The following is a 25,954-nucleotide window of genomic DNA, read 5'->3' as shown; positions in this document are numbered from 1 at the left end:
ATCTATCCATCTATCTATCATCTATCCATCTATCCATCCATCTATCCCATAATCAGGCACTCACAAATGTCCTATTTCCACAGGGTCAAGTGCAATAATGCAAATAAAATTTGCACCAAAAATGTATATGTTATAAATCAGATAAGTGATGGTGACATCACTTATTATCATTTACATCCATGAAAAAGAAGTAAAAGTGATATAGTGCTTTAAAGTAGTAAGATATGATTAATTCAGAAACATAGCTGAAAAATCCCTAAGAACAAAAGGCAAAAAAATAAAGCAAATCAAGCTAAACATTGGTTTAGAAAATAATAATGTTGCCCAAACGACAATTTAAAGCTAGGCCAGAAACAGCTCAGAGCAAAAAGCTCCAAATTTGCCAATGACACCAGAAAGAATGACCTCAGATCTTTTACACTGATCCTTTCATCCCTCAAAACATAAAGACAATACAGTCCATTGTCACTCAGGGTTATTAATATTGTCTGTCAAAATGAATTATCTTGAGCAGGAATCTCTAAAGGAAGTTTCATATTAATTAAATAAAACAATTTCCAGGTTTGTTTTCTTCTTAAGTTGCTCTATTGCAACAGAGAATCTCATTGTGGTTTAGTTTCTCACTGCCTTCCTGACAATGATGAACCCTGAAAGAATTCACCAGTCACACCATGGCTTGAAGTTTTTGTGGGCCGTCTCTTCCTTCTATCTTTGATTAAAACTGTTGTCAATAAAACAACACATGATCCTGTGAAAACAAACATTTCCTCAATCATCAGGTGTGGGTCACGTCCCTGATACTGCCAGTAAGTCAAAGAATATTCTCAATTCCTTGTTATCAAACTATTGTAAAAGTATCTGACCACTCTGTAAGGGACTCCTGTGCAACTTCTGGACAAATCAGACTCTTCAACACACATTCAAATTCAACACTTGACTGACTGCTGCCCATCTGTTTATCTCTGTTCCTGCTAGTTGTGTTTTAGATCATTTGGGAGGTTTCAGTGTAAAAATGTAAATGTGAAATTTAGTCTAATACATGTGACATCATAGGCCTTAGAATCAAACCTGACACATGGCTGGGAAAAAAACTTCAATATTTCTGACTATGTGTCTATTTAGAGACCATGGTAACTGAGTGGTTCCCAAAGTGGGGGGCTGGGCCCTTCTCAGCACCCAATGTTTGAATGTGGAGGGGCTGGAAAATATGCAGTAAATGTTGGGAACCGTGTGGTTGGATATTTACTCAAGTCTTTGTTCCACCAACATTACTTCTAATAGACTCTGCTCTTGTCAGAGTCTTAGAATGATGCAGAGGGACTGAAGAAAAAAATAATTTAAAAAAACAACCTCAAACGATGTAAAATCTTGTATTTCTGTCTTTACAGCAGCTCTTACATAATTCACTAGTCTGTGTGGTTGATCGGTGCACAGTAAGTTCAACCGTTCTAATTATAATCATTATCATTATAAATTACAGTTTTAATTCATGTTATATTTATAATATCAGACATCAGGGCGGAAACTGAACTTGGTCCGGTATATCTAATCAGGCCAATGAGGACTAATGAGACTAGACTAACTAATTTGAAAAACATGTTTCCTCAGATTTTCTTGAATGTATAATTTCAGGCTGACAGTTAAGGCTGAAGGAATAGTTTCTGGTTGTTAGCTAAGAGCTGAACAGCAGCCAACATTCTCACACTAAGAACAGATTGTGACTGGGTCTGTGCCAGGACATCAATCAGCCAAGGCAACTTCTGCCATTGTCTTCTGTGAAACTCTATGTTCTTGGCCTTGATGTCAGGGCACTGCTCAAAGGACAAATGAAGCACAGACGCTACGCCCAAACATCCGCCTCAGTGACAGAAAAAAAAAAAAATGGGGAAATTTTCAGTTCAATGGATGAAGATGAGAAAAAAAAACTTTCTTCCTAGTTGATTCCAAAACGATGAAATTGTCATGTTTGGTCAACATTGCCAATCCGAGCAGATGAGACTCTTTGATCGGGTCGTCTCTGGTCTCTCAGCCCAAAGAAAACAAAGAACTTCTTTGTTCCTCTAATGAATCTCTGCTCGTCAGTCACTCATCATTACTGCCGTTTTTCTACAAATGCTGAACAAAAGGAGCGGAGGATCAGGAAAGACCTCATCATTAGTCCAGATTACACACATGGATGAGTGACGTGACGTTAACCCAGGCCTGGTTCTGTTGGTGTCCCTGAGCCACCATCTTAGACCACAGTTAGAACTCTACATCAGTAAAAACAACGATGTTTACTCTGAGAGTTGGCATTTATTTCACTTTCTTAGTCTCTGTTTTCATTCTTGGTGATTCTGACATTTTGCGTCATTCTGGGGTCATGAGTTAGAGCTGTTTATGGAACCAGTTCTGCGCTACTCAATTCAATCCTATTATTTTTGTTCATTTCTGTTATATTTCCATAATTTCCCAAAGGAAACTCTAGAGGGATTAACAAAGTTCTATCTATCTACATATCAATCCATCCATCCATCCATCCAGTCATCCATCTATCCATCATTGCATCCATCCAGCCATTCATCCATCCATCTGTCTGTACATCCATCCATCTGCCTGTCTGTCCATCCATCATCTATCAACCCATCCATCCATCCATCCAGCCATCCATCCATCTATCTATTTGCTGTCTTCTATTTGTTTCTAATGTTTCTCTGATTTTTTTACCATCCATCCATCTATCTATCTATTAGCTGTCTTCTATTTGTTTCTATTGTTTCTCTGATTTTTTTTAAATTCTGTTTGGTTCCATTTTCATCAAACTGACTACTAAGTTAAATGATTCCTGCTAAGGTTTTTACCAAATTATTTCTTTGTTCATTCATGCCTTTAATCAGTGCCTGTTGGTAAAGATTTAATCTCAGACATTTCCCAGCTGTGTTGTATTCAGTGATGTCATCAGCTGGTCAAAACACAACATTCAGCTGCTTCAGTTAAATCATTCTGTACTTCATTTATAACTTCATACTGACCGCACGTTTTACAGAACATTCTGTTTCAGCTGAAACCAAAATTCACATCATCAATGACTGCAGAGGGAGCCTCAATGTCGCCCCCTGTGGGCTTCTATTCCACAGTGTTAAGCTTTTTAGTTTTTTTCTGGGTCTTTACTTTGGCAAAAAAAAAAAAACGAGAGTCTTTCACTCTCGTTTCTTTTCTGATTTTCTTTTCTTTTCTTCGTGAAGCCTAACTTTTGCAGATCGTGAGGTTCATAAGGTTAAAGATCAGTTTTGACAAATGTATTAATTAATACAGTGTTTTTAGATGTATTCAGTCATGCCATCTGATGTTAAAAACGCATTTTTAATTAACCTTTACTGGTGTGTACAAACGTACTTTTTTCTGTGCCTGTAGTTTCTATCCTAGCCTTGGTCTTAAAGTGTGAATTTCCTCAGGATCAGATATTGATACCGCTATTGAGTCTTTAGAGAAATATAGTTCAGATTAAAGAAGATTAAAGTCAGTTTGTAGTTGTCAGTCAAGCGGTTGAACACAGATGCTGGAGCAGAACTGGTGATTCTTTGACCAAAGTCTAATTTTCATCAGAGTGAGACAAAAAACTTCTCTGAACTTCTATCCTGAAGAACATTGTTTTTTCACTTGCCTACGTCACAGAACTCCTCAGAACATCACCTGCCTCCACCTCACCATCAGCTGTTAGACCAGCCATCCTTCTTTACTACATCCATACATCCACAGAAGAACTCTCCCTCCAAGCTGACAGCTCCACCTCCAACATCCATCATCTCCACCCTCTCTCCTCTGCTCCTGTCCAAACCGTCTCCACATCACCTCTCTAACTTCATCTCCAAACTGCTCCGCCTGAACTGTCCTGATGGTCTGGTCCATCCTGCCTCCCCCCACCCCCTCAGTGAAGATCTCAGCATCTTCACCTCCTCCACCTCCAGCTCAGCCTCCTGTCTTTCAACCATCATCTCCAAACCAAAGCCCTCTGCCAATGAGAGTCAGCGACAGTGACTCACCTCGTACAGTGCCTCGGTGTCCAGCAGGTGGAAGCTCCTGAGCCAAACTCCAGGCTCTGAGTTCATGTAGACGTCCACGCTGTGACTGTGCCGCAGCAGCTTCCTCATCTTCCTCATCCTCCCCATCTTACTGTGGAGGCTGCGGGAGTCGCGCTCCTCATCGTCCCCACACACAGGCAGAACAATCTTCATCTCTGGCTTGTTGTGTCACACTGCGGGGCCCACACGCTATCTCACACACACACAGACACACACAAAAACACACACTCTTGGACACACACACGCTCTCAGGCAGAGACACTCTTGGATGAACACACACTCTCAGACACGGACACACATGGTTGCTCAGATCTGTCCCACGCCTGCTGCATCATCTGTGGGGAGGAGAGTCGGAGTTCAGTTAGTCACGCTTCATCACAGCAGGATTTGGTCTCTATTATATTACGCAGTAGGTTGAACGCAGGCAGCAGTGGTCAACGCATGTGTCCCTCAAAAATGAAGAAATAATTTAAATGAAATAAAACTCGGAGCCAGAGTTAGACATGCAGAAGAGAGAAAATAAGGGGGAGGGGGCCCGAGGGAGATAGAGGAGGGAGGAGGTCATGTGTGGTGACCCCTGAGAGGAGGAGGTTTGCTTGGAAGTTATCACAGAATTATCATCAAAATCTCATCAAATGTGGACTAAAAATGGCCACAATTGCAGTGAATTGAAATAAAAATTTGAGATTCTGCAAATAATAATAATAATTTTCTAAAAGTTCCTCCTGTTTTGAGACTTAGAGGTGAAGTTATTTTTTTGTTACTGACAGGATTCTCCCTGTCAGAGGTTTTTCACTCAGACGTGGAGGAGAAGTTTGACAGGAAACTAAGGATTTTGTGAACTTTTCTAAATTTCTCTAGTTTTTTTCTATATTTGTCCTTTTTGATCAGTTTATTTCTGATTTCTATTCTTATTGCCCTCCTTCGCTCCTGCTGGACTTTTTGACACCATCTTTTATCCAGATGATTATAAACTGAGTCTGTTGTTGAAACTACAGTGTAGAAACACAGTGATTTTGATGCTACACGATGAACAGTTGAAAAACTGTGATTTTCTCTGTTGGGTTTGGATTTGAAAAACTATTCAGAAAGTCTGACTCAGAAACAGAGCATAAATCAATTCATTAGTTTCACACTGTGCATAAAAAAAAATCTTTTTCATCGTTTTATAGCTGTGTGATTCAACAGAATGTTTTAGATTTTCATTCCTGGGTTGAAGTTATTTCTGACTGTCAAACGTCATAAAAGATGGAAGTGTTTTTACAGACGGGTGTGAAATATTCACTGTCATTCAATCTAAAATTACACAACAGATAAACACGTCGTCAGCCTCGTTGGTTTAGTGACAGATGAGACCTGAAGATTTGGACCAAACAATGATTGAGGTTTTAAGTCACAAAGTCTGTGAATGTTTCACTGCAAAAAATGTTTTTTTTTAAAGTTGGATTTTTATTTCAGATATTTTCAGATTTTGTCAAAGTTGGAGACATTTTTAACCAGTGAGCTGTTCTGTCAGTGTGTCTGTGAAGTGGAGTCTCAACAAAAGGCACCAGGACCTGATCTGCACCATGAAACAGCTCTGTTTGGACCTCAATGTTTTTTAAAGAAGAGAAATTGTCCTTAAACTAATGAATAAATACACTTTAATTCATATATTTCTATATAAAGATAAAAGTTGTTTTTTTTTTCACTCTGGCTCATTCCCTGCACATCCCTTTTACCTGTAGATTTTTAAAAAATTATAATTATTAATTATAAATATTATTGTTAGTTATTTACAATACAATTTTCACTACTGACTAAACACAATTAATTTATTTAAATACCCAAGAAGAAAATAATACAGAATAAAACTGAAATAAAAGTCATCACTTAACTGTAAAACTGATCCTCTTGAAAATCCATGGTTAAAAAAAGTCAAATCCAGCAGAAGATAAAGTCCAGCAGCTGAAGATGGAGACAGATAAAAAAAGTCAGGCTTTGATCAGTAACACCGACCGTTCTGACTGTTGGTGGGTGAGGCTCTCTCTACAGTCATGTATGTTCCAGAGTGTGTGGGGGTTGGATCAGCAGTGTGTGTGTGTTTCTGTAAGAGGTGCAGTCTCTGCTGTTTTATATCTACGCCTCAGTGTGCATTTGGCTCCGCCCACCTGATTTAAATGACACTCAAAGCTCACCTTCAGTGGAGTATTTTTTTAAGCATAACTCCTCCTGTTTGATTTACAGTATTATTAGAGTTATTTTTGCAGCGTAAACAACACTGTTCCCCTTTGCTCCCCCCCCCCCCCCCCCCCCAGTCTGCAGCCACAGGGCATTATTTTAAATAACGTTCAAGACAAAAAGAGTCAATTTCTGATCATCAACTTATTCTACTGAGAATTTTTTTATGAACCAATATATGAATAAAGAACCTTGTGTTTCCATTGACAAAGATCAAAGCTTTTTCTGCAGTTTTCTGTATTTCACTGACCACGTAGACAATTGTATTAAAATAAGAAAATATAAGAAAATGAAGACTATGAATGTTTAGTTTTAATGGACCATTTAAGTCGGCAAAACCACAGGTTTAATACTGAATTGTTTAAAAATAAAAATACTTAAGTTGGTGTCAATTTATTGACAGAAAGGGAAAATGTATTTAGGTTAAAAAGATAATCCCAGATTTAAATATAAAGACAGCAAATAAAATTAAAATAGAATATTTTACACTTACAAATTGATTAAAATAAATAAATAAATAAAAACTTAATTTCTTAGAGGACTGAATGAAAAGAAATCCCAATTCATTACAAGGAACAAGGCCTATATAGTCTAACTTAGTGAATTCTGGGTAAAACAGATTTTACTGAGGAAAAACATGAAATCAGATTTTTACATTTTGTTTTAAATCGTCACCCACGTTCCTTAATCTGGGTTTTAATCCAACAGCAGCACTGAAAGATTTGCATTCATTAACTCCAGAATTGAACCTAAAAATGAACTAAACTTCCACTGCATGGTAAGATATTAAACAACAATAATTTGAATGTATTCAGGACCAATATGTCACCTGTACCTCAGCTCAGTTTTATGTCTCTGCTGCTGTGACTGAATCTTAACGTGGGTTTTGGTGAAGTGAGATTTAAGTATTAAAAATGTTAAATAAAGCACAGCTTGAAGCCTCACTGCAGCCTTTGTTTACATACAGTAGCTGTGAACCTGTTCCCTGCTATAATGAGAGCTGGCACAGAGAAGTGGGTGAGTGAGCGAGTGAGAACTGGGTGAGTACAACTGAGTACTGAGTCAGTACAAATGTCATTATCATTCTCTTCATTGTCACTCTGTCCCAGGTTATCTCATTAGAACAAATAAGTAACACACACTCTGTGACCACACACACACACACACACACACACACACGTGCGACAGTGTTTGACTCAGTCTAAAAACGTAACTTTCCTCTGTTTTTCTCGTGGTTTCTCACCTGCTGCAGCCTCAGCTCCGTTCTCCGTCAGGTTCTCAGCAGTGACAGTTGAACACCTTCACACATGTCCATGTCCACACCAACGCACACACACGCATGCACACACATGGTCCATTGACAGGTGGCTGCAAATGAAGTGGCCAGGAAGGGAAGCTCCGCCTCCTCCTCTGATTGGTCAGTGATCTTGAAACGACAGCATCACATCCAGGTCTTTGGCTTCTGTTTGTTACATAGAGTGGTTAATGAAACAAAGATATTTGTCAGATATTTGTATTAGTTGAGGATTATGTCAAAAATCATTTCTAGGTGAGGGTTGTGTTTACTACAATAAACAGTCAGTCAGAGTTCATCATCTGAAGTCTAAGACAAATTGGGGGGGAAAAAAATTAAAACATCAAAATAAAGAAGCTATTTCCAGACAATTGCTTTTCGTTCTTAAATCAGAACTTTTGATTGAACCCGGTGTAAATAGGTTTTTCTTCAATTATTCGCAATTTCCTGGTCTGTGTTCATTGATTATTTTCCTCTTTTAGACTTTAAACTGAAAACAAATCTATAAATAAACCTTGACCTTTTGATGAGGTTGTAAACTGAAGACAAGTTCATTTTAGAAATATAATGAGAAAACTATAATCACCTTTATTTATGATCATATGAATCCAGATTTGGGAGTATAGTATTTAGTGTTTGTCCAAATGACCACATCACTAAATGTTGACTTAAATAGATGCAAAACAGTAGGATAAAAGCAGTTTACTTCTGAATATTACATTTTAATTTAATATCAAACATTAAACCTTCTGTCAGGAATAAATCCACTGAACCACAGCCCCAATGTGACCAATCATAGTGACCTTTTACAATGAAATGCTTACAAAAAAACAGCAAAGGAGAAAATAAATACAAACTATTCAAGTGTCCATGATTAATGTGACCTGGAGGTTGCACGGTGCAGCAGTGGTGAGCACTGGTGTTGCATTCTTCTGAACACATATGTGGAGATGGCATTATGTTCATTTTGGACTTTGAATGTTGATCAAACTGGCCTTACAGCAGGAAGGTCAACTGTTCAATCCCCATTGGTAATTGATGGTTCATCTGTTTAGAGTTTCCAAAGTGAAAATCACTGAGCAGTAGAAGATGAATGAAAAGTTCGTGGATCCCGGATAACTTAGCTCTGATTGGCTCCAGCTGCAGCTCACATGACCAACAGTACAGGTACTCAACTCACCTAAAGTTCTGTTGGATTTGACCTGTTGGATTTACAAACACAAATGTTGCAGTACACCGTGTGCACAGTCCATCACGGCTGTTCGTCTGGCTGTGATCCACCAACGAATCACGGCTCTGCACAGTGTGTAAAACAGCCAATTAGGCAGAACACCACGGCTGTCATTTACCAATGTTGCGGTATGAAGATACAGTGTTCTGCCAGTGGCTCTGACACAGAACAAAATAATTGTGTTTTCATTCAGAGGGTTGGCCTGAAAAACCACAGAGCAGAGAACAAAGCAGCAGGACCGCCCCGAGCTTCTAGACATACCACAGACGCTGGAACTGTTGACTCTACCTGTGACGTCTGCACACAACACTGTGTTGCTGCGATGCACACAGGAATAAGGACTCCAACTGAAGTATTCAACATGGGGTTTGTGGCCCCTAGGTGGTCCATGACTATGTTTTAGGGGAAGTTGTAAAATGGAAAAAAAAAACCCCAAAATCAATTTGGGGGTTTTTTTTTGCACGATTAAAGTAAAAATAAAAATTTACTGTATGTACCTGTGCATTAATGTAGTTACAATTTAAAATAATGTAAAAAAAATAAAATAATTTTGTGGTATATACGGTATGTTTGGGCCCCTGGTCTCCAGTTCTAGGTTCCCTGGCCTGAAAAATATGGATGAACCTTCACAGGCGTTGGATACGAATATTATTATCTCATAACAGCTGATCCTAAAAGTAAAAAAAAGTTAAGCTAAACTGCCGCTGACGTTAATGTAAATATAGAAAATAACAGTCAGACGAAGAAGAAAAAGAAGAAGGTGGAGGAGAAAGAAAAAAAGGAAGGAAAGCAAATTATTTGTCATTGTGACACAGCACACCACTACACACAACCAAATGTGAACTCTGCATTTAACCCGTTAGCGCCCGGGGACGGTGTCATGGTCAGAGCACCTCAGTAATAACTTGGCAGTTAGTGGACTCGAACCTGAACCTTCCAGACCCAAGTACGCTTCCTTAACCACTAAGACATCTCTGCCCCAAGAAGAGAAGTGACAGAAATGTAAAGGTTAGTAAAGGTCATCATGGATTCCTAATAGTCCTGGGAACAGGGAGGGGTGAACCCTGGAGTCCTACCTCCCTGTTACCATGTTCACCACTAAGTGTCATTAATGAAACCTTTTTTCAGTTTGTCCATTTTAGTTGTTTTTGAGTCTGACCACTGGTTGTTGTGGCTCTGGAGTCTAATGTCTGACCTGTCGAATCAGAACTTTCCCTTCCTTTTGTTCCACGGCTTCTTCTTGGATTTGGAGTCGACGATCAGCTGAGACTGACGCTTCAGCGCCTCCCTGCTGACCAGGTCAGCGTTGTCTTCTTCGCTGTCCTCCTCTGAGACACAGACAGAGATAATGTTTTTAAACAGTGATATGAATAAAGCCTTTATGTGTGTGTGTGTGTGTGTTGAATGTTAAGAACTCATTATCACCACTATCCTGCAGGTCCAGTCTGGGGTCCTCGGGGGGGTTGACTCTGGTGTTGTAGTCCGGCAGTTTACCTTCAATCCTGATGGAGAACTGATGGGAAGTGAAGGAACAGTGATAACAGTGTTTTTCATGCATGTAAAAATGATTCCCAAATAGTATCAAAATGTGTTGTCATTGAGGGCACATACATATATAGAATATATATATATATATAGTGTATATATATATATATATGTTTAATAGATAAATATGATATTCAATGATCAAAGATGATAAATGGCATTTATGCATGTACATATATATCGTATATATGAAATTATGTACTATATATAAGTATATTATTTTATGTTTTCATAAAAAGAACTGTTATGCATCATCCACAGAAAGTTAGCAATTGTTATATATATATTGTATATAAATATATAAAGAGAGAGAAAACAATTAGTTAACAAAAAAAACCAATTTCAGTCAACACATTTTGTTCCTGGGCATCACTTTGCAGGTGGGCGTAGATCATGTCCACGTGTTTATTAATGGTCTATGTTAATGGCTGTTTGTTTCCATGATGGATTTCCGTGGCGGCAGGTTGAACCCTGTTCCCTAACGACCCACTATCAGTGCTGTACGCAGTTATTTAAAGCAGGTCATGTGACTGTACTCAGGCAAAACAACAAACACATAATTACATGTACTGTACAGCGCTGCTGCAGTGCCAACACTCTGTGACACAGAACAGTGTGTTCTGGCTGATTCATCGCAGGATGTGTCTTCCCCACACACCCATCATTATCACTGACTCACACCTCCTCCATACTCCTCCCACAGGCTGCACCAGCCCTGAACACCAGCCTGACATTGAGCGTCACCTCACCTCCTCCTCCTCCATCTCCTTCAGAACTGCAGCCAGATCCTTCCCCTGGAGCTCCTTCTGCAGTGACTGCAGCTTCAGCTCACTCTGGGCCAGCAGCTCCAAAACTAAGTCCTGTGACTCTGGAGACACTCGTGCTGCCCCGTCCTGGCTCTGCAGAGATGAACAGGTAGTTTTTAGGCATTTGTGGTGTTGACCACAACTAAGCAGCCTGTCACTGTCACATAGACAAACAAAGACAAATATTTGCAGTGAATAAATAACAGTTTCTAGACAAATGAAAGAGAGTGATGTTGGAACATTTGAATTTGAGTTAATGTTGAGTTACTACTGAGTTAATGTTGACTTAATATTGAGTTATTACTGAGTTAATGTTGACTTAATATTGAGTTAATGTTGACTTAATATTGAGTTAATGTTGACTTAATATTGAGTTATTACTGAGTTAATGTTGACTTAATATTGAGTTAATGTTGACTTATTATTGAGTTAATGTTGACTTATTATTGAGTTAATGTTGACTTATTATTGAGTTAATGTTGACTTAATATTGAGTTAATGTTGACTTAATATTGAGTTAATGTTGACTTATTATTGAGTTAATGTTGACTTATTATTGAGTTAATGTTGACTTATTATTGAGTTAATGTTGACTTATTATTGAGTTAATGTTGACTTAATATTGAGTTAATGTTGACTTAATATTGAGTTAATGTTGACTTATTATTGAGTTAATGTTGACTTAATATTGAGTTATTACTGAGTTAATGTTGACTTAATATTGAGTTAATGTTGACTTATTATTGAGTTAATGTTGACTTAATATTGAGTTAATGTTGACTTAATATTGAGTTATTACTGAGTTAATGTTGACTTAATATTGAGTTATTACTGAGTTAATGTTGACTTAATATTGAGTTATTACTGAGTTAATGTTGACTTAATATTAAGTTAATTTGGAGTTAATACTGAGTTAATGTTGAGTTGTATTACTGTTGAGTTAATTTTGTGTTAATGTTGAGCTAATACTGAGTTAATTTTGCGTTAATATTGAGTTAACGTTGAGTCCAGACCGTCCCTGGTTAAAGCCTGTTATATACAGTGTCACTTAAAATAAGAGAGAATCAAAGTGACTTCTGGCAGGTTTACCAGTGTGATGTGTTGAAGTTTGTCAGCCAGATGCTCCACTCCCGCTCTCACAGTACTGAGGGTCTTGGTCAGTGAGTCCAGATTCTCCTTTGCTGCGTCACATCTCTGCTGCTGAGCCTGCAGTTGTTGCTCTCTCTCCTCCAACACCTGATGGTTACTGGTCCACACGCAGATAAAAACAGGATCAGGATCAACAGAAAACTCTTGGCCAACAGCAGGTCAGAAGGTGTCTGTCTTCGTTTCACCTGGAGAGTTTGTCCTCTCCTGAATATTTCATATCCTGGAACTGCTGGTCCAGGAGCTCCTTCTGCTCCTTCAGCTGCTGCAGGACTGTCTGGTTCTCTGTCCTCAGCTTCTCCAGATGTTGGTGTGTCTCCTTCTGTGCGATGAAACACTCCACCGTCTCCTGCTCACACAGAAGGAGGTGAACTAACTCATTACTCGTGGCACGTCAGGTGGTATGTGGTTCTGTAGACACTGTTCACGTCCATACGTGTATGTTGGTGACGCCAGTGGCCTCCTTGATGTGGTGGAAGGTCTCCTCCAGAGTGGAGATGGACTTCTCCTCTCCTGTCATCCTGGTGATGCTGCGCTGGACCTCACTGCTCAGTTCATCCTGCTGCATGGCTGATCTCTGAGTCTGCAGGCAGCACAGATGACAACAGTCACTGTCAACGATCACTGAACGACACCGATCACTGAGCTGCTTTTAGTAGAAAAAACGTAAGAAGATGGAGGACTAACTATTCTGCCACCTAGTGGTTACTGTGCATATTTTTCCCTTAAATTACACACTGGTTCAGTACAATACATTTTTACTGATCTCACTGAGTTCTTTGACTCCAACTTCAACTCCAACTTCTACGAATCATAACCACACACACGTGTTTCTCACCCTCCGCTCCACCTTCTCAGCCTGGGCCTTCTGCTCCTCCACCCTCCTCCTGTAGGTGGTTAGGATTCGCTCCCTCTCTTTACGCTCCTTATTCAACAGCTCCTCCTGCCGCTGTAACTCAGCCTAATGCAAAAGAACAAAGACTAAGGATTGTGGACAAAAAGTGACTTTGAGTGTATAAAACATTGAATTAACATTGAATTAACGTGAATGAGTGTGAATGTGTCTAAAACACATTCTAATAGAGTTTCACCTTTGCAGCTTCTTTAGAGAGTTGAGCGTTGTTGTTCATGACTCGCAGGCCTTCAAGTTCTTCTCTGTGCCTCAGGATTTCTGCCTCCAGTTGGTCCAACTGGCCCTGGAACGTCAGACTCTCATCCTGGGTGACGGTGCAAAAGTGAGGGAGCAAATCAGATATAAATCTTAATGGTTGACAAGGGCACTTTTTATGGTCTGGTGGTGAAGGTTGGACGTGGTGAGTCAAATGTTTATTAAAGTTGGTCAAGCCAAAGGACATAAAATGTCAAAACCAAAGGAAGGAAGGGAAGGAATGGAAAGTGAACTCCTTGTCATTGTGACACAGCTCACCACTGCACACAACCAACCACGTGACCTCTGCTTTTAACCCATCACCAAAGTGAACAGTGGGCAGCTTTAAGGAGGGAGCAGTGACATGCTCAGAGCACCTCAGTGGTAACTTGGCAGCTGGTGGACTCGAAGCCTTCCAGAACTAACTCCGCTTCCTTAACCACTAAGCCACCATTTCCCAAAGCTAAAATCATATAAAATACTTTTTCCAGTTTTGACTTTCTTAAATAAATCAAAACAAAACCCCAAAAAAGAATCCAAAACAAATTGGAAATTGGACGGTGAAATTATTGGAAAGCCCCTCTTGAAATACATTTTTACGTTTTGCAATAACGTGGACAAACCTGCAGGTGAGACTTGAGTTTAAGGTAGTTGCTAAAGATGTTGTCAGCCTCTTTACATTTGAACTGAGCTTTTTCCAGACTGTTCTCCAGCGCTCGAAGTTTCTGAAAGAACAGTAAACATCATAAAGGGTTTTTAATTCTCTCTTTGATCTCATCATTCAGGAGCAGTTCACCCAGTCATACCATGGCTTCTTCCTCCTGTTTCTGAGTGTGAGCGTCAGCAGACAGAGCTCCACTGCTCTCCTCCGGCTCCCTCCTCTTGTACTCCTCCCTCAACTCCTCCACCCGCTGCTGGTAGCTGTGGCTGGTGTGTTTAAGAGCGTTGAGACGCTTCACCTTGGACAGAACCTTCTGATCCATAGTGTTCAGGGCCACCTCAGGGAAAAGGACAAAAACTCTATTTCTCTGCAGAAGAGTCTTCACACATACAATTTTTTTCTGGGTTTCCTCCTTACCTTCCCTGACATGTTGCGGAAGGCGTGCTTCTCTGAACCTCTGTTCTGAAATGCTGCTTTGATGATATGTTCATCCCCCTTAGAAGAAACACACGGACAGACAAGGTGGTTAGAGAAAAAAGCAAAACAACTGAAAGCCAGACTTTTGTGAACTGAAATAAAACCATTTCCTGATGAACTGGATATTATATTTAAAAATATATATATACATATATATATATATATCATCTGTATCACAAAAAAAATCTCTATTGATTACTCACAGCTTTGGCGTTGGCCAGTTTTCTGTGCAGCTTCTTGTTTTCCTGCCTCAGCTGTTGAATACTTTCTTTGTTTTTCTTGATAGTCAACTGAGAGCTCTCGTAGTATGCGGTTCTGTCGCCCTCTAGTGGACAAAGTAGTCACCATTACACCAACAATACACGTACAAAAAGAATACTTGGTATTAAAATCGTTTTAGCAGTCTGTGTTCCTCCTTTGGCATATCGTCGACAGTTAAACTTGAATAATAACTCATTAACTTAAACGTGACGCCTCTCATAAGTGATCAATAATCGGATTAATGAAAAATTAACTCACCCAGAAGCTGGATTTTTCTCTGCATCTCCGTTATTTTGTCATGCAGCGGGTTTTTAATGGCGTCTGCACCAAACGACATCTTTATATTTACTACTTTCAAACAAAACAACTACAAGAAATGTCTTCGCTCGTTAGGCCTCAACACAGACAGCAGGAGGTGCTGTTGTTGTGAACTGCGTTTCCATGGAGACACGTAAACCTAGTGCTGAGAGAAGCTTAAAGAAACAGTCATGATGATGAGAAGCTTTGACACTAAAAATTAAACTTTAAATCAGGGGTCTTCAGTCAACATTTCCCAGTCAAAAAACATCTTTTTTTCAAAAACACTGTTGATGGAAAACAACATTTTATTAGTTTGACATTAAAACTGGAAATGTAAAAAGTCTTGCAAAACAACTTTGAATGTGAACAACTGATATGTTTACATCAAATGGAACTAGAACAACGGCTTTGTAAAAAGTAAACGTTACAATAAAAATAATCTCAGAAGGCTGTAAGACATCTAGTTTAACTTTTGTTCAGCTGAAAAACTTTGGTGAGTTTGTTTAACGGAGTGCAATACGCTTGGTTAAACTGATAAAGCATGAATACAAAAGCAATTAAGTTCTTCAAATACCTACAGTAAACACTTTTCTTACTGCCTTTGACATGTATACTGTGTTGTATCTTCTTTTCTTGTACTTTTTAAAAATCATTTACAGCTGATATCTGCAGAGCCAGAACCATGCACAGAGACTGAACCTGTGGACGTACCAGAGGTTCTTACGTCTCTAAGAATGGAAGTCGAGCCTCCAAACTCCTTCTGTAATAAAAAAAACAACACAGTTCATAAAATGGTGTTGTGACAACATGACACAGAAATGTACAAACACTGGGAAGAGGATGACCGAAAAAACACAAAACTCTGTGTCTACAATAAAGTGTAGCACAGGAAATGGCACATGGGTCACACACACACACACACACACACACACACTCTCACACGCAAACAGACAGAGTGATTTAGTCCACAGTTTTGGGTTTCTCGTTGTTCTTCTTCAGGAGGGTGAGCAGGTTCTGGGACATGAAGTACGGTCTCTCCACTGATCCATCGTTTCGTTCCAGGTCCTCCACTGTGACAATCAACAAAAACTGTTCAGGAACATTTCATCAACAGCCTCCTGACACGGAACTACTCTGAAGTAGTGTGTAAACGCAGAAGTACTCCAACACAAGTACATGAAGAGGAGAATTGATTCCTAATAAGATTATTAGATTATTTATACTACCGAGGAGCTATCCTTTGCACCACAATAAGCCATGCTAATTCATGACCAGAGATTTATTATTACTGTTGAGTTTGTAACTGAGTTTACATAATTAGGCCCACTGCAGGAACTAGTTCTACTGTACAGGGTCACCAGTCTCTCTGTTAGCAAACTCTCTACAGACACACAGACGCTGGCCCATCAAAGACATCCCACGATTGTAATACAACCACTTTTAATCAAGATTCACAGCCAATAAATAAGGAATGTCATCAGTAATTTCATTTGAAAAAAATCAGCATACAGTTGTCACGAGATAACAAAGAGTAGGAGATAGAAAAGCATCCAAAAGTGTTTAAGATGTTAGTGTACGAGCATTCAGAAGGTCAGGTCGACGCCATGCAGCACTGAGAGAGAGAGAGAGAGAGAGAGAGAGAGAGAGAAAGAGAGAGAGAGAGCGACAGGTAGGTGTGGTTAGTAAACAGTGGGTACGTGGGGTTCACTGGGTCACTACCGCTGCACCACAGACACTGAGAGCAGTCTGAAATACCAAGGCAAGGAGGTGACCATACAATACATGTTGGATCCCATCATGACCAGATGGATCTGCACGAGACTGAAGCCAAAAAAAAAAAAAAAACATCATAGGCAAACACGACTGCAAATATGTATACATGTAAATATATACACACAAGACCCAGAGGGAGAAAAGACCCAGTGGTGGTTTATCAAATACATGTGTCAGGTTTTGGCCTCAGCTGGTTTTTATTGTAAACAGTGAAGGAGAGGTTTCACCACGGACGCACTGCAGATGGTGTTGGTTCTGACTGTACACAGCACCACAGGTGCAGCTGTTTGACAGGATTAAGACGACAAACATCGGTGACAGGAACCAGGCACAGAGTCAACACTCACAAAGTTCAACAGATCGTCACAATAAGAAAACGGTAACACTTTATATTCAGGTGTGAACTGGACCATCACTTCTTTGTTATTTATCCTGCATCATCCCATCATCAGAGCAGGTCTGACCAGATCTGACCAGTCACAAAGTCTTGTTTAAGGTCAAGTTTTTGGCACCTAAATGGTAAATTTATTTTATTTTAACTATTTTTTTAAACGTTTTTGTCTCCATCAGGGTGACAAATTAATTTTGATGGTCTATATATATATGAATATATTTAATCATTTTTGGTTATTGTAAGGTAAAATCTTTCAAAGATTGTTAGATGGATTTAGGCTAACAGCTTTCAGCATTTTTAGCAATTGACCTAAAATCCTGGCTGCTTTGGCTGAGATTTGTTATGGTAGTGGTTATTTGAACCAATTAAGACCATTTTAGCTTTAACAGTCCTTATTCATTATTATTATTATTTATATCTTAGTGCAATTTATTTATCTACTTTTCTGAGCTAGCGTTAGGCTAACAGTAAATAAATACTGCAATTATGCTAACATTCCTGGGGCGCAGTAACTTTTTTTCAGTGTTGTAAAACTTACTCATGCGTGAGTGAAGTTTAATTAACGCGTTTCCTCGGATTCTCAAGTTTCCAAAAAAATTCACGTTAAGATTTAGGGTTTTTTTTTTTTTTTTGGGAGACTATTTACTTGCTGGGTTAACGCTGGGAAAAAGGCAGAAAGGATTTTGAGTTGTAATTTCAAAGCTAGTCAACAGTTCTGAGTACTTTGATATAAAGTGTTACTTAAACACCTGTTTAAAACCAACATCACAGAGCAGTTTTTTTTAAATTCAAGCTACAGAGACGCACTGGGCTTTTGACCTGCTTCACCGTCTTCACCCACCCACCTTGACCAACACCTTCTCCACCCAGACATCACACCACTCAGAGAGCCATCTGAATTTTAGCTTGGTTTTTTTTTTGCCACACATTAAGCAGGTCCATATCACAACACTATCGGAGACGGTCCTTTCATTCTTAAGGATTTATGAGGTTTTATTTGCCTCGCTTCTTTTTGCTGTGACAGGTTATTGGATCTATTCCTGCGGAGCCGAGGGTGGAGTTTCACCCTGGGATTCTTCCTTCTTCTCCTCCTTTGCGTCAGACTCCTTTTCCTCAGCCTTCACAGCAGGAGGCGTCGGCTCGGTTGTCTTCTCATCCTGCTTTTCTTCTTCTTCTTCCTCTTTTTTCTCAGCTTCTTCTGTCTGATTGGCCGTGAGTTCATCACTCTTCTCCTCCTTGGGTTCTTCAGTATCAGTCTTGTCTTGCAGCGGCTGCTCCTCCTCATTTTTCTGCTTCAGGACTGGCTGCTGTGTCAGTTGGATTTCTCCATCCTGCTGCTGCTTCAGAGGTGTTTCCTCCTCCAGCTTCACTTCGTCCATTTGCTTCGCAGCGTCTGCCTGTTCAGTGCCATCGTGATCTTCCTCCACCACTTTAGTCTTGGAGAGAATCTCGTGGAGCTCAGGAGACATGAAGTACGGTCTGTCAGAAGACCCGTCATTTCTTTCCAGGTCCTCGCCTTTTTAGTGTATGGATATATGATTGTGGAGCATTGGAATGGGATGATTGGTTTTAACGGAATGGGAGGGGGAATTTAAAATGTGAAATAAAGTGAAATAAAGGGAGGAAATCAAAAAGACAAAGGAAATAAATGGAGAGACGAGACAAAGAGAAGAAGAGTCAGAAACACAGCAGGAAGAAAACAGCAGCTCAGTGTTAGAACCTTGTACTAAAGGCAGAAAAAGAACTTCAGGAGAAGACTACTTAAAGTGCAACGTAAATCCAAAGGTACTCACAGAAGCAGAGGAAGAGTGTGTCCACACACATGGCATAAACACTGAAGAAGCCGTGGGCGATGAGGTAAGATCCCACGACCACCGTCTGGGGGATTAAGACATCACAGGTCATAAACAGTGCTGTGGTGTGAAGCCCCGCAGGTCAGAGTGACACAGTAATCAAACAGAACCTCACCAATATTGGCACCCAGTAGTAGTTCAGAGATGGAGCTGCATCTTCAACGGCCTTGATTCTTCCAGAGAAGAAGAAGAAAGAGAAGATCCCTGCACAGAGTAGACACAGTACAGATGAACACCTCCGTAGTCAAACGGAGGCCACGTTGACTCTGCAGGTCTTGTTGCTCAGTTTGAGTTAGTTTTTGTTTTTTCATGCTATTTCCTGTGTTCTACTGCCTTTTCATCACACTACGTCATAAGGACTGGCCAATAAAAGTTCCCGCATCCCTGGACCACTACAGAGATTCCGATTTTTGTACGTAACCTCTACACACACTCACTGATGTCTGCATGCAGATTGTCCAAACGCCCGTGACTGCTGTGGACCTTGTGCAACCGGGAATTGTGGGAAGTATCTGGCCAAAAATCTAGCCATACCCTCAGGCTTCATCTTTACTTTAAATATAAGGGGGTTATCTTTCAAAAGTGTAGTACCATTGCTGTCCAACAGGGGGCAAGTTAAAAACCCTTTGACTCTTTCCGTAGAAAAGCGAACATGTTTTTCTTGTAAATCATTCTGACCTGATTCCCAGATTCACTCCTTTTATGGCTGATCTAATGTAAAAAAGAAAAAGAAAAAGTCTTTTACCAACGATGCCAACGATGAGGAGTTTTCCAAGAAACAGCAGGAAGTCGGTCACTTTGTCTAAAACAGCAACTCTGTTAAGAAGAGAAGACAGAAAAAGAAGTTTGTGAGATTAAACCATTTAAGTTTTAAATTTACACACTGGTCTGTGAACAAAGAGCCACCTGACGATGTTCCTCATAAGGAGGAAGAAGGCGTCTCGAGCTGAAGTGCAGAAATTTTTTCCATAGACAGCGATCTAAGAAAAGAAAATAATAATAATGATTTAAATAATAACTATTTATTTTTTTAAAATCTTTAATTCAGTGGACAGATCCCACCATGATGTAAGCGTTTCTGTTGAGGAACCTGATGCACTTCTCCAGACACCAGAAGCAACACTTCATGCAGCTGAGCAGGAATTTGGCAAATTTGTTCTGAGCACCTGGAGATGGAAAGAGACATGGAAATATTAATTCCTAAACACGAAAGCATGACCGAAATACTCCGACCACCAGGACGTCCCTCAGCGACTGACCTTTCAACTTGTGATCTAGATACTCCAGAATGACCCTGATGACCTGGACCACAGACAGGATCAGAGAACCAAAGGCCAGAGAGCCTGTGTGGTACCTGTCCAGCAGAGGGGGTGAGATGAAACAGAAGTCTGCTGTGAACATCAGACGGTTTTAACTTTAATGGAGGCAGAAGTTTGACCTTCTCTCCTCACAGTCACACACAGTTCAAATGAACTGAAATATTTATTGTTTAAACCCAAGCATTTTAACTGATGGACAGCTGCCTGATTAAAATAACAAACAAATCTGTAGACACTCATTCATCCATGCTTAATGTGAGGATCACTGCTTTCTTCTTTTATAACTTTAAGCATTCCTTTTAATAACAATTTGAAAATAAGGACTTTAAGGATTTAACATCTCTAAATCTATAAATATGAAAAGGTAACTACAACTCTCTGGTACATACGCATGTGCAGACTTGTTACAAAAAGTGCTAATCCACGAAACGGCTCTCACCTGAGGGCCCGTCCTAGCGAGGCAAAGATGGGATAAGTAGGAATGTCCTCTGGCTTCTTAAAGGCCCAGTAATAGGAGGCGAAGGCTCCTGCCAGAGTCACCTGACCCAGGGCCGTCACAAAGTTGGCACACCAGAAGAAAAGGAAAACGTTGTAGAACTGGAACAGGATGAGGTATTTGTGGTAGAGGGTCTCTCCACCGTAGAACGCAAAAAGACATTCGGCATCAGGACACTGAGCCGAGACGTTGGACGTGTTGAATGTCTGGAGACAGAGAAATAAAAAAAAAAGTCAGGACTAGAATTGTCAAGAATCTTCCAGTATAAGGAACAGAAAGAGTCAGAGAATAGTTCTGTCAATGAAATCAATACCTCATGACAAAAAAGGTCCTAAATTAATGAGAACAATGTTAATTATTGTTATTTATTGTACATTTACAAGAAGAAAATGCAAAATTTAGTTTAAGATAATACACTTTTATATTTATGAAAATATTTAGGGGTGGGAATCTTTGAGCACCATTCCATTGCATTTAGGGTCTACAATCTGATTATGAAACAATAACTGATACATCTTTAAATTACGTATATTGATTCACTTTTTCACAGCATTCATTACTTGCCATTTTTTAAAAAACAGTGAATTTGTCATGAGAAATAAGAGTTAAATTAATTTCCATCATATTTATTAAACCTTATGGAAATGCGAGCAAAAGTTAAAGTTAAAATGATGCAACCACGAAACATTTTGTAAAAAACAAAACAAAACAAAACAACGGTAACAGCTTTCCTGAATCTTCTGAAGTTAAAATGTGTCCTGACACAAAAACAGTCAACAAAATATATGCAATACAATAATCAATATAACGCTAGCATTTTGTAGAAATGGCTGTTCAACATAAGTGCCCTAAAATAAATTAGCACAAAAACAGGGTAATTAATTAAAATGTGTATTCAGTGGCAGTAGCTAAAATAATGTACGTTTTTTCCTTTTAAGTTTCGAAAACATTAAACGGTTTCCGTGAGTTTTTATTTTAGCGGGACATCTCTTACATATAACATGTCTCTGGTCCAGTTCGTCTCCACCGTCGACAGTGAAGAAATCTGGAGTGTTTCATTACGTCAGCTTTTAAATTAAAGAGTGTTGGTCGGATCTCACGACGAACCGTATATCTGCAGTCAGCCATGTTTGTTTTCGTTGAGCGGCGTGTCCGCCCCCCTTAGTGTCCCGGAAATAACCGGTACCGCGCCTCTTAGTTCTGCATTTTATAACGAATCCTAAAAACAATGATTTTCGTAACGTTGCAAGTAATACATTTATGAGCACCAAATTCAAATCTTGTGAAAATAAGGTCTTAAATTGACAAGGATGAAATTGTGATGATGATGAAGAAAGTAGGTTTATGAGAATACAGTCATCAATTTGTGAGAACAATGTCCTAGGTTTAGACAGTGAAGTACTGCTGTTCTATGAATATTTGTGTTTGTGTCCAAACTGAACATTAAAACCTAAATGTGACTCAGAGAAAAATAAATAAAATTATCCTTGGTAAAATAAATAATTTGATAACTGTGGCCAGGATTCACAGACAGTGTGTGACTGTTAACAACCACAGAAACTGTCACGTGTTTTTTTCACATTTGTACCAAGAGCACTTGTACACACTGCCTTCACACTCACTTTCCTAACATTCATTTAACAGTAATGTGGTAATGTGGTGTCAGGACGTACCGCAGGGTCACAGGTCTGTAGTGAGAACTCACACTCTGAGTTGTTGAAGACTTTGTAAACCTGCTCATTGGAGGTGGACAGGAACCTGAGCAGCACTGTTAAGGAGACGATGGCAAAGAAAGGACTTTCCTTTATACAAAGATGTTAATCATCACTAACAATGACAGAGGGATAAAAAAAGTTTTTCAGATTATCGACAATTATCCAAAACTTAAGTGGATACACAGCAGTAATGGCCCAGTAGGCAATCACCACAGCCAGGAGGGCAAAGGTCAGCAGGGGGTAGAAGAGGGACGACATCACATGGCCGACAGCTCTGAAAAATAAAGGTTCCAATAAGAGTTATTTTTCCCCAGATATAAAGTCAATAGAAGTAAAGAGGCATCACATCCAGACGTCTGAACCCCACCTGCTGGCCTCTTTGATGAGTGCGATGGCGATGAGGATTCTTTTCCTGAGGAAGATGAGCAGCAGGATGATGATGACCTCGACTATGGCCAGGATGATCACTGAAGAGCAGTAAAAGTAAAACTTCTAAGTTTCTTTGCTTTATTTCTTCTTTTTCTCCAGTAACAGTGCTGTTCTCAACAAAGTGGTTTTAAAAAAACTGCTGAACTCACTAAAAGCCAGCCAGGTCTGTCTGATCTGAAGGTAGATGGCAAAGTCCGTCTGCAGACCAAGGTCTCGGATGGTGACGTCAGCCCCAGGTTCTCCCTTTAAACTGGCAAACTCCATGTAACAGTGGAAAATACCTGTAACAGTGTGAAGAGTGTTAGTTTGTCTAAAATTTAAGTTTAGAAAAATTGTAACATCTTAAAGACTCACCGTAGCCAATCACAAGAATGACCAACACGATCATGATCCAGACCATGATTCCAGCCAGGAATCGCAGCAGGACGATGAAGAGCAAACTGACCAGCATGGCTATGACCAGACCACTGGACAAGGAGGACACTCTTTTCAAACTTAAGGTCATTACAACATTTACGGTGCACCACATTAGGCATTCAAATTCACTAGCAATTGCACATTTTGCTAAGATAATCCAATTCTGGTATGATGTTTATGCAAAAATTAAAATAAAAAATGGTTTCCTTCTCCCCTTGTCCCCCACTTTATTTTTGTAGAGGCTTGAATATTTTCTGTCTAACATCATTCTACAACAATCTGTGGATATTTTGTCTGTCTTTTCCATACAATAACTAATGGATTATTCTTCGTTTTGCCTTGACTGCTGCTAAGATCAGACATATTGTCAACAAAACCAGTGAATATAATTATTGATTTGCAGCGTAAAATATCTTCACTCATGCTGTTCCCAACATGTTGTGAAGAAGAGCAGAAACTTACAGTAATATCCAGTGCCAGGACTGTGTGTAGTCTTCAAAGATTCTCATGGCCACCTGCCGAGCTTCCATAGCTATATTTGACTTCCTGTCAAGCAAATTTGAACAGTTAACAAAATGTTGTGAAGTCATTTTACAGTGGGTGTAACACAGCAGCAGCAGCACCACCAGCAGCAACAGTTCCACTAATCATCTTTATGAAAGACCTGGGTAGAAAAATGATTAAAGACCCCCCAGAGTGCCGTACACTCAGCAGAACTAATGGGCCGGTGCAGGCTGCAGAGATCATAGATCAGTGTATAAAAGCCTTTAGCAGGATGTCATATCAGTGCAGTGATTTATCATGGAGCTGTAATATGAGAGATGGTGTCAGAGCAGTGACCACAGGTTTTTCTCTCACTGGTTTATGACTAGGATCATTTATGGAAAAACAGAAGAAAAGCTAATGCTTCAGAGACCAAAATATTTGTTTTGAAAACCAAAAACATGGACCAGTGTTTTTGTTAGTCAGGGCTGCAGGACCTCTGCTCAGGTCTTTAAAAATATTCACACTAAATTCACACCTGTGGACAATTTATTGTTAACAATCATCCCAATGCCCTAAAGAGCATGTTTTGGGGCTTTGGGAGGAAAACAGCAGACTTGGAGACAACTTTGATTTTATTGTGATAAAGACAAACTGATCTAATCTCATCATTTATATTACCTAAACACAAAAGTAGAAGAAAACATGACTCTGGTGGGTCTCGACCCCACAACCTGATTGAATACCTTCTTCTGAAGGGAACTAGAATGCCAATGCTCTCTCCATTGCACCACAGAGCCCTGCAGTCTCAGTGTGTTGGAGTGAGATGTAACACAACCCCAATTATTTATATTAACTAAACACTAAAGTAAAAAAAAAAAAAAAAAAAAACACGACTCTGGGGGGACTCGAACCCACAACCTTTGAATCTCTTCTTCTAAGAGTAACTAGAAGTCCAATGCGCTATCCATTGCGCCACAGAGCCCTGCAGACTGAGAGCGGGGGAGTGGCATCTAACCCAACCCCCATGGGGGTGGAGCAGCGCTGCCTAGAGGACTGTCAGCAGTGGAGCTCTGGTCGAGTTTCACTATGTTGTTGTTTCTACTTTAAAGCCACGTTGAATTTTGTTCCTGCTCTATGTACATGGAACATTCTTAAAATTTATAAAGGAAAAAGCACACATTTGCAGATTTGTTTTTATTCCATGACAGGAAAATGTTTAAAATAAATGTTTTGAATGTTTTAAAGTGTAAACATGGGGAGTCATGGAAGAGGGGGGTTCACAAAGGTCAATGTTGGGAACAATTGTGTGAAGTGGATAACAACACCTTACATACACAGCCATGTAAGGTTTTCTGACACAGCTATGACTCAGAACTAAATAAACATGGGGTTTTTAAGTAAGTAGTAGAGAAAAGGACTCACTTTGAGGCTTCCAGAACATCAGAGGCGTTGATACTGACTCCTTCTCCAGAATCAATAATGGTCTCATTGCCCACCACCACCACACCACCTTTCATCGTTCCTAAAGCAGGAAGGCAGCGACGGGTGACTGTGGGGGGAGGAGATAAAGATGATGACCAGCTTCACTGTAATAATCCATGAGAGGGAAAGTGAGGAGAGGTCTATACTTACAGACTTTACTGGGCATCAACATGGCTGGACACAGGCTGTCCCTCAGGATCTCAGGAGGACTCTGAGAAGAGTTAAAAAAGGCAGATGACGGCAGTGATGTTTTAGCATCAGCTGGACTGTTACTGGACCAGTACAGAAGGACACAGAATCAGAGTCCTGCTCAAGCAGTTTGTGTTTATTAACATTCTAAATATTTCCAAAACAGGAATCAAGAATAGCCACATTTCTTTCTGTCTATTTTCTTTTTCTATTTTGGTCTATATTTCCCAGCTGTAACACGAAGCCAGTGTT

At 39.7% G+C, this 25,954-nt stretch overlaps 3 protein-coding genes and 1 non-coding gene across 6 annotated transcripts in view; all 4 read right to left on the bottom strand.

Annotated features, from left to right (window-relative positions):
- The window catches only part of LOC103384220 (ral guanine nucleotide dissociation stimulator-like 1), a 29,745-nt gene extending 22,012 nt beyond the window's left edge, over nucleotides 1–7,733 (bottom strand). The window contains exons 1-3 of the mRNA XM_017035056.2: nucleotides 7,525–7,733; nucleotides 5,939–6,008; nucleotides 4,023–4,396 (exon numbers count right to left, since the gene is read on the bottom strand). Coding sequence (XP_016890545.1) covers nucleotides 4,023–4,214 — 192 coding nt within the window. The 5' untranslated portion in view covers nucleotides 4,215–4,396; nucleotides 5,939–6,008; nucleotides 7,525–7,733. The remainder of the gene's footprint in view (nucleotides 1–4,022; nucleotides 4,397–5,938; nucleotides 6,009–7,524) is intronic.
- A 23-nt stretch (nucleotides 7,734–7,756) lies between these two features.
- Nucleotides 7,757–15,249, bottom strand: odad3 (outer dynein arm docking complex subunit 3). The gene is made up of 13 exons (XM_008317651.3): nucleotides 15,108–15,249; nucleotides 14,792–14,913; nucleotides 14,529–14,606; nucleotides 14,257–14,448; nucleotides 14,074–14,175; nucleotides 13,395–13,520; nucleotides 13,142–13,264; nucleotides 12,740–12,886; nucleotides 12,492–12,652; nucleotides 12,247–12,403; nucleotides 11,101–11,250; nucleotides 10,232–10,319; nucleotides 7,757–10,134 (listed from the first exon to the last, which is right to left on the bottom strand). The coding sequence occupies exons 1-13, from the start codon at nucleotides 15,184–15,186 to the stop codon at nucleotides 10,010–10,012; spliced, it is 1,650 nt and encodes a 549-aa protein (XP_008315873.1). The 5' UTR covers nucleotides 15,187–15,249; the 3' UTR covers nucleotides 7,757–10,009.
- Nucleotides 15,250–15,434: 185 nt separating this feature from the next.
- The window catches only part of LOC103384210 (choline transporter-like protein 2), a 19,050-nt gene continuing 8,530 nt past the window's right edge, over nucleotides 15,435–25,954 (bottom strand). For 2 of the 3 annotated variants that reach the window (XM_008317643.3, XM_008317644.3), the window contains exons 7-22: nucleotides 25,664–25,724; nucleotides 25,454–25,580; nucleotides 24,008–24,091; nucleotides 23,483–23,595; nucleotides 23,278–23,409; nucleotides 23,067–23,166; nucleotides 22,881–22,973; nucleotides 22,658–22,742; nucleotides 20,928–21,190; nucleotides 20,429–20,523; nucleotides 20,232–20,335; nucleotides 20,076–20,149; nucleotides 19,915–19,985; nucleotides 19,285–19,373; nucleotides 19,110–19,194; nucleotides 16,573–18,832 (exon numbers count right to left, since the gene is read on the bottom strand). In XM_008317643.3, the coding sequence (XP_008315865.1) occupies nucleotides 18,351–18,832; nucleotides 19,110–19,194; nucleotides 19,285–19,373; nucleotides 19,915–19,985; nucleotides 20,076–20,149; nucleotides 20,232–20,335; nucleotides 20,429–20,523; nucleotides 20,928–21,190; nucleotides 22,658–22,742; nucleotides 22,881–22,973; nucleotides 23,067–23,166; nucleotides 23,278–23,409; nucleotides 23,483–23,595; nucleotides 24,008–24,091; nucleotides 25,454–25,580; nucleotides 25,664–25,724 (2,058 nt within the window). In that variant the 3' untranslated portion in view covers nucleotides 16,573–18,350. Of the gene's footprint in view, nucleotides 16,220–16,572; nucleotides 18,833–19,109; nucleotides 19,195–19,284; nucleotides 19,374–19,914; nucleotides 19,986–20,075; nucleotides 20,150–20,231; nucleotides 20,336–20,428; nucleotides 20,524–20,927; nucleotides 21,191–22,657; nucleotides 22,743–22,880; nucleotides 22,974–23,066; nucleotides 23,167–23,277; nucleotides 23,410–23,482; nucleotides 23,596–24,007; nucleotides 24,092–25,453; nucleotides 25,581–25,663; nucleotides 25,725–25,954 lie in introns of those variants that run through there. The other variant, XM_008317645.3, reaches the window with a different exon arrangement.
- Nucleotides 24,922–25,013, bottom strand: trnar-ucu (transfer RNA arginine (anticodon UCU)). Its single transcript is given in 2 exon segments — nucleotides 24,922–24,957; nucleotides 24,977–25,013. It is a non-coding gene; the product is annotated as a tRNA-Arg (tRNA).

This window comes from Cynoglossus semilaevis, chromosome 9, assembly GCF_000523025.1.
Source record: "Cynoglossus semilaevis isolate Cse_v1.0 chromosome 9, Cse_v1.0, whole genome shotgun sequence".
Lineage (NCBI taxonomy): Eukaryota > Metazoa > Chordata > Actinopteri > Pleuronectiformes > Cynoglossidae > Cynoglossus > Cynoglossus semilaevis.
This window is presented reverse-complemented; position numbering and strand designations above follow the sequence as displayed.